The following is a 7,333-nucleotide window of genomic DNA, read 5'->3' as shown; positions in this document are numbered from 1 at the left end:
GTCGCTCCATGGTAGGCGCAAAGGCAGCCCCCCTCCATGCATTTCGGATTGTAATCGAGAGGAAGATATCTGTTCTGAGGGGGATTCAGAAGGAGAAGACAACTCCTATTTACCCCCTGAGGTCTTCGCTCTAACTTGGCATGCTGATGTTGGTTATATCATGCATATGGTGTCTTGCATTGCTTACTTTATACATCAAATATGTCATCTGCTTAGTTTAGACATCCTTTGTGCGAATGACATCTCTTTAGTTTATTCATCGTTTATGTGAATTATGCAACGCCATCTTGTTTAGCCAGGCATCATATATGTGAATTTTGCAATGCCATCCTGCTTAGCCAGTCATCTTATATGTAAATTAAATCAGGCCATCCTTTTTTTTCTTTACATATTACATTTGTCAACAATGTTAGTATATTCAACTGCTCTTCGTGTGCATCAGCCATTTGACACGGTGATGGCAAATTCTAGAGTGAAAACAAGGTCTTCAGAGCAGACTATGCTATCTGACAAAGCGCATATCTCGTTGGTTACGGATAGCTCCTCAGAGGAGGATTCAGAGACAGATGACCAGTCCTATTCCCCCCCCCCCCGAGGTGTATGCTCTAACTTGGCAGGGTTATGTTGCTCATATCGTGCGTATGGTGTCTCGCATTGCTATGTCATTTGATTAGTTTAGACATGCTTTGTGTGAATGCCACCTGTTCAGTGTCTAATTACCATATATGTGAATTATGCATTGCCATCTTGTTGCAAGACATTATATATGTGAATTATACAATGCTATCTTTTTTCAAAGGAATTATATATGTGAATTATGCAATGCCATGCTGTTTAGCCAATCATCATGTATGTGAATTATATCATGCTATCATTTTTTGTATTACGTGTTTTATTTGTGACAACGTTTGTATATTCAACTACTCTTCATGTGCATCAGCCATTTGAAACGGTGATGGAAGTATCTGGAGTGAAAACAAGGTATTCAGAGCAGACAATGCTACCTGCTGAAGCAGACATCTTGCTAGTTACAGAGAGCTCCTTAGAGGAGGATTCAGAGATTGATGACCAGTCCTATTTCCCCCCTGAGGTCTATGCTCAAACTTGGCAGGGTTATATTACCCATGTCATGCATGTTGTCTTGCATTGCTTAGTTTTTACATCATATATGGATTGCCATCTGCTTACTTGCTTACTATATAAATCATATATTTGAATTATATCATGCCATCATGTGTACATAGTACATACACATCATCTATCTGAATTATGGCATGGAAACCCATTTAATAAAGACATCATATAATTATATCATCTCATCCTGTTTAGTGTTTACAGTCATCATATTTTGAATTATGGCATTCTATCCGTGAATGTATGTGAATTATGGCATGCCAACCTATTTAATAAACACATTATATAGTTATGTCATGTCATCCTGTTTACATAGTCTCATATTTTGAACTATGTCTTTCCATATTTTTTAGTTAGCCATCATAATGTGAAATTGTGTCATGCTATCCTGTTTAGTTAGCCATCATATATGTGAAATTGTGTCATGATATCCTGTTTGGTTAAACAACATAAATATGAATTATTTCATGCCCTCTTTTATTCCCCACTATCCATTGCACCTGTCTATCATACAATGTCTATACTTTCAATTACTTTTTCTTGTTTATCAGCCATTTGAATTGGAGAGCGTGATGGCAGTATCTAAGTGAGTAACAACACGGTCTTCAGAAAAGATAGTGCTACCAGTTGATGCAGATAGAACCACGGTTGTACTTGCCCAAGGACCAGATCCACCACACATAACCCAGACTCTCGCAGATTGTACCCCTACCCAGTTGGACAGAGAACCAGCTACACCCCTTCTAACCCCAACCCCAACAGTTAGTAACCCAGTTCCAGTTGACACAGCACCGTCTCCACCACAGAGCACCCAAACACGAGTAGTTAGTAAGGGAACTGCAGTACCCAAAGCACGAGGACCATCACTCTGAATCCCAACTCAACGCTTAAAGGAGAAGAAGACTTGTTCTCAGGTCAGGTTCTGTAGCTATGGCTCATACTCCTTTTCTCTTGCATTACTGTATTTACTCATACCAACTATTTTCAAATTTAAAGGATGGAATTGAAACTCCAATGGCGCAATAGGTATGTTTTAAACCTGTTTCTTTAACTGGTTTGCTGTTGTAACCTGCTCTATGTTGATTTCAGTTTCAATTGAATAAACAGTTATGTTCTCATGTCATGCACATTACAAGTGTTGTTATTGCTCTATAGTTACCCACACTTATATTCTGTCTATTCTGCTTTGTCTTGAACAAATATTATTTGAACTGTGTCTCTATTTGATTTGGCAACAAAAACTAGAATGATATCGACCATAAAGTGACCACAGTACATAGATATATGTTTGTTTCATGTTGTTATCATGTCCACTTTACTACTGAACTCATTTACCAAAATGAGTTTCATAGACAACATGGTAAACATGTGATGTGTCTGCTTGTTTCTCTTTTAGAATGCGGACAAAATATTGGAGAACAGTACCGCGTTATCCAATGGTAAAGGAAGTAATGCAGATAAGGTTCAAGATAGTGAGACATCCCTGTTGGTCTCCAAGAAAGCTGATAAAAACTATCTTGACGACAGTGAGGGAACCTAAAAGTCCTGCCTTGATGTAGTGTTCGAGTTACTGGCCACTACTACTGGCACAAGCTCTTCGAACTCACTGCCTGAATCAGTTCGTCTTCTTGAGTCTCAACTTCAAGTTGAAAGAACTCGATCAGATGTGCTGCGATAGGAAGCTGAAGGACTGAGGAAGTCCGTGCAGAATTCAGATGCATATTTTCTGGTGCAACAGCAAGCGCTGGAGGATTTAAGCGCCAAACAAGAGAAAGTTAATAAGCTTGCTAAGCATCTTGCCAGCATTATGGGTACCCAGGATATTGTTTCTTGAGATCTTCTGAAGTGGTTTCAATTCTGGATTTGTTTTGCTGCGGCGTTTATTTGCGCTGGTCGCCAACTTTGACAACCAGTGTATATGATATGCTGCTTTGTTCCCTATATTTGCACTGGTGGCGAACTTTGATGCCCAGTGGATGTAATATGTGTAATAGCCGTGATAGCCTAGTGTTAGTTGCTTGCTTATTTATTTCCTTGTTGTCTTGTTTATTTGTTTGCTTGTAGTCATTGCAGTTCTTTTTCCGCGGTTAGCTAGTGGCTGCAATAACCTATTTTTTAAAACTAGGCCACAATAACCATGGGCTAATATTTACTGCAGTGACACTGGGCCTCCTACTGGCCGTAGAAACAGTGGGCCTTCTACGGGCCATAGAAACAATGGGCCTTCTACGAGCCATAGAAACAATGGGCCTTCTACGGGCCGTATCATCAATGGGCCTTATACGGGCCGTGTGATCGATTGGCCAAACATGGGCCAAACAGACCGCATTATGGTCGTAAAATGGGCTAGAGTTGGAATCGTCCGTTCATGGGCCAACCATAACGGGCCATCGTTAATAGGCCGTATTTGATGACGCTATGAAAACGGCCCAACGTATTAACGGACCACAAACGGGCCGACTGTAACCACGGGCTGAATTTGGCCCACAAGCAGAAAATGAGAGTAACGGGTCGTAAGTAAACGAATGCTGGAAATGAGCCCAAGAATAAATGGGCTCTGAGAAGGCCGAAAGATAACATGGGCTGGAAACGACCCAACGGAATAACGGGCCGTTAATGGGTATAAAGTGATACACTGTTCATTACAGGTCAGTTTCACCACGGGCCGTTAATGGGTGTAAAGTGATACACTGTTCATTATGGGCCAGTTTCACCACGGGCCGTTAATAGGCCAAGAGTTACATAGTGCCTCATATGGGCCGAAAGACGCCATGGGCCATACATGGGCCAGAAGTGAAAACGGACTGGAATTTATTGGGTGGCCCAGACGATGCTACTGGGCCTAATTCGGATAGGGCATAACGGGCCTTGGGTTAGCGGGTTGTAAATGGGCTATATGCGAACAGGCCGTTAACAGGCTTTACATAGGCCGGCCCGCCACCTTTTGACCAAGTCAAACGGGCCGGCCTTTTCACAGGAATGGGCCTCTGTTGGGCCATGCCACGTGTCGACGTATCATAGGCACCTTCTGTCCAATGAGTGGATGACATCTATCCCAACGATGAGCCGACACGTGTTTTCTCCAGCCAATGATGATTTTACACGTGGAAAATCCCCATTGGTCGGGGCTGTTAACGGGTTATCGGATCCAAAATCCGACCCGATAGCTTAATGGCGTTTCGTTACGGTGGATGCCACGTGTCGGTCACCCTTGACGAAAGCACTTCTGTGACGCGGGATTTATCGTCATGGAAGTGGACACTTCCATGATGATAATTTTGGTAATGTCATGGAACACTTCTACGACAACACAGGTATGACTATCTTGATTCTGTCATAAAATCGTCATGGATGTACATGCATGACAGAAAATGCGACCTACTGTGACAAACATGTATCATCACGGAAGTGTATTTTTTTGTAGTGTCTTTGAGTGAAACCATGCCACATTGGCATTCTCTCTGACTAGGAGCAGAGGGAGGTGAGCCAGGAGAAGACTAACAACAGAAGTGATATGTTCAACATAAATTACCTTAGTCAAATTTGTTCCCCGAGGCAATTGGATTCCCCTGCCATTATCCAAATAGACTCCTTTGCACTATCCATTATCTCCGTTAGTCTCTGCATGATCATAGAAGAATCTAAAAAAATAAGGTGCCCTTCTAAACAAAATTTTACGCTGAAAATAGAACATTTACACTGAAAAATAGGACCCCAAGAAACTGTATTTAGTGATCTTGTACTCTGAAAATAGAACATTTACACTGAAGCTTCAAACAAAATTTCAGTGATCTTGTACTCAATTTAGTGGCAATCAGACTTGAGATGCAAAACTGAAGCTTCGAAACTGAAATTTCAAAATTTCAATGATCTTGTACTAAATTTTCTAGCTCACTTTTCTTGAGTTAGTTCAAAATTTACACAACAGTAGTGACTCTAGTGTGCGTAGAATTTCAACCACAATATTGATTCTCACCAATATCCAGGACTAGCCACTGCAATTATGTCTTCAGAGAAATTCATTTAAAATGACAGCAGTTTTCAGTTTTGACAATAGTATAACATCTTGTCAGTTTTGACAGTATGTGTAGTTGATGTGGAGCAAACTACACACATTTAAGATTAGGAGATAGCAGAAACAGACGGCCGAGGACCAAACCTTGAACTACAGAATCTTCTAACAGAACTTTAGATGTTCTACAGGTCATGTAAGACTCCCAAGTTCTAACAAAAAAATTCAGACAACTCCCAGGAGTACATGATCTGAATTTAAAGGATCGCACTATAGATGTGGCTCAAACTATAGAGAGAAAAGCATTTTCCTGCAATCTTTAGCATGAGTATTTCAGAATTGCTAGTGAAATGTCAAACTAGCATTTGGAGATCAAAATGTCCTAGCTCCAAACATGGAAGTGTATAAAAAGCTAAAGGTAATGCCCTAATGTTCTGAACCTCATTGTTGAATGCCTTGTCAGGCGGCATCGGTGCGTTTTGCTGATGTTTCTTCCCCGCAATCACTCTGCCATCATCTGGCACAACACCCTGTATTATTAATCCCATAGATACAAAGATATGAGTACTCCAAATGGAAATTGGTGGAAAGGATAGAAGATGTTAAAGGAAAATAACCAAACCTTATAAACGTTTCCGAATGGACCTCCACCAATCTTCCGCTCCATGGAGAAATCATTTGTAATTTTATGGACTGCTGGTTGCCCTGATGTGCCAGTCAACAATGCAGCATTGAGCCTTCACTTCAGTACATGAAAAAATACTGTCAATTTTCAGCAATGCAGCATAAAAGATCAAAAATCAGACTTTCCAGTAGTAAAAGATCAAAATTTTACTGAATTTTGACTTCCATAGTTACTGGTTTCTCATTGACATTGACCAAGATTACTGAATTTGTTTTCAATTTTCACAGTTTTGACATTGACCAAGATTACTAAAGAAAAAATCAGTCCAAATCTGTCTATTGTCTTCAACATTGACCAAGATTACACAAAAGCTCAAGCAGTAGCTAAATTTTCCCTATGCTGGTGCACCATAATTTTCCATATTCATTGAGCAAAATTCAGTCCAAATCTGTCTACTTTCTTCGACATTTGCTAATTGTCTACTGTCTTCAACATCTATCAGTACAAATAAACTTCAGTTCAGAACTATAGCATGAACTTGAGTTTACTCTGGATCTGAAGCTCCGGCGAGCTCTGGACTTGAGCACGTGGAGGTGTTGTGGACGCCTTGAGCGCGTAGTGCTCTGGCGAGCTCGACGGTGAGCTCCTCCACCTTGACCACCCGTGCTTCCCAGTGCTTGGGTTGACGATGTCCATGGAGGGGGCGGGCTTCATGGTTGACGGCGAGCAGGTGGGCGGACGAGGGCCAGCAGGCATCGCCGGGTAGTTGGCAGGTGCCGACGCAGAGGGAGGAGCGGAGAGGGGGGAGCGCCACGGCGAGGAGAAGAGACCGGGTTGACAAGGCGGCAGACGGAGGAGGGGCACTGGAGGAGGAGGTAGACATGGACGGCGGCCGCCATGGCTAGTGGTCCTCGGGGATGGATGCCTCGCTAGGCCGCCGCGCAAAAATCCAACCTTCGGTCAAAATTCCAAGCTTCAAACGAGGCATGGGGGAAGAAGGTGGCATCGGCGTGGGCGGAGGTGGGGAGGGAGGGGCAAGGCGACGTGGGGTGAGAGGGGGAGGAAGGGATCGAGGCGGCGCAGTGTCACGGCGTCGCCGGCAAGCAAGCATTGAAAGAATGGAGTAGCAAGGGGAAGAATGGGAGGCCTGGAGTGCGGATTGTGTAGGGGGAAGCTGGGGGTGTTTTCTGCAAAATGTACACGGTGACAACTTTTTTCGGACGGAGGGAGTACTACTGTTCTCATATCAACTCTAAGCAATAACATGCGTTGTTATAAAAATCTTGTAAATGAGAGTAACATATAGCAATCATGATGTTATGCTCATAATATGTATTCTAACAATCATTAGATGCCAATTGTTCTCATATCAACTCTAACAATAACATGTGTGGTCATAAAAATCTACGAAATGAGAGGAACATATAGCAATGATGTGGTTATAGACATGCTATGCATTCTAAATTTGTAACAAATGAACAGGTAGTCGTATTCATAAGGTAAACATGAGATGAGATAGAACAATTACACGACGATAGATTCCACCAGTATAGGCAGCCAAT

The 7,333-nt window shown here is 42.2% G+C and overlaps 1 protein-coding gene across 5 annotated transcripts; it reads right to left on the bottom strand.

Moving 5' to 3' along the window:
• Window positions 1-4,445: 4,445 nt before the first annotated feature.
• On the bottom strand, window positions 4,446-6,918 carry LOC125522389. 5 transcript variants are annotated; one of them, XR_007289749.1, is made up of 4 exons: window positions 6,320-6,918; window positions 5,769-5,888; window positions 5,587-5,676; window positions 4,446-4,755 (listed from the first exon to the last, which is right to left on the bottom strand). XR_007289749.1 is itself a non-coding variant. In XM_048687448.1 (4 exons), the coding sequence occupies exons 1-4, from the start codon at window positions 6,652-6,654 to the stop codon at window positions 4,672-4,674; spliced, it is 624 nt and encodes a 207-aa protein (XP_048543405.1). In that variant the 5' UTR covers window positions 6,655-6,918; the 3' UTR covers window positions 4,446-4,671. The 5 variants fall into 5 exon arrangements, 3 of the variants coding, with proteins under 3 accessions (XP_048543405.1, XP_048543404.1, XP_048543406.1); XR_007289748.1 differs by having other exon boundaries at window positions 5,587-5,663; window positions 5,769-5,883; XM_048687448.1 differs by having other exon boundaries at window positions 5,769-5,883.
• Between the last annotated feature and the right edge of the window lie 415 nt (window positions 6,919-7,333).

Source organism: Triticum urartu, chromosome 7 (genome assembly GCF_003073215.2).
Source record: "Triticum urartu cultivar G1812 chromosome 7, Tu2.1, whole genome shotgun sequence".
Taxonomy (NCBI): domain Eukaryota; kingdom Viridiplantae; phylum Streptophyta; class Magnoliopsida; order Poales; family Poaceae; genus Triticum; species Triticum urartu.
The sequence above is the reverse complement of the archived record's forward strand: the minus strand, read 5'-3'. Positions and strand labels throughout refer to the sequence as shown.

Bases quoted from the DNA above. Each gene is read 5' to 3' on its own strand.
- LOC125522389 (XM_048687447.1), bottom strand. From the start codon at position 6,654: ATGTCTACCTCCTCCTCCAGTGCCCCTCCTCCGTCTGCCGCCTTGTCA. The intron at 5,884-6,319 runs GTAAACTCAAGT...ACTGAAGTGAAG, and splicing joins GCCGGAGCTTCAGATCCAGA to GCTCAATGCTGCATTGTTGA. The intron at 5,677-5,768 runs GTTTGGTTATTT...TTAATAATACAG, and splicing joins CATTCGGAAACGTTTATAAG to GGTGTTGTGCCAGATGATGG.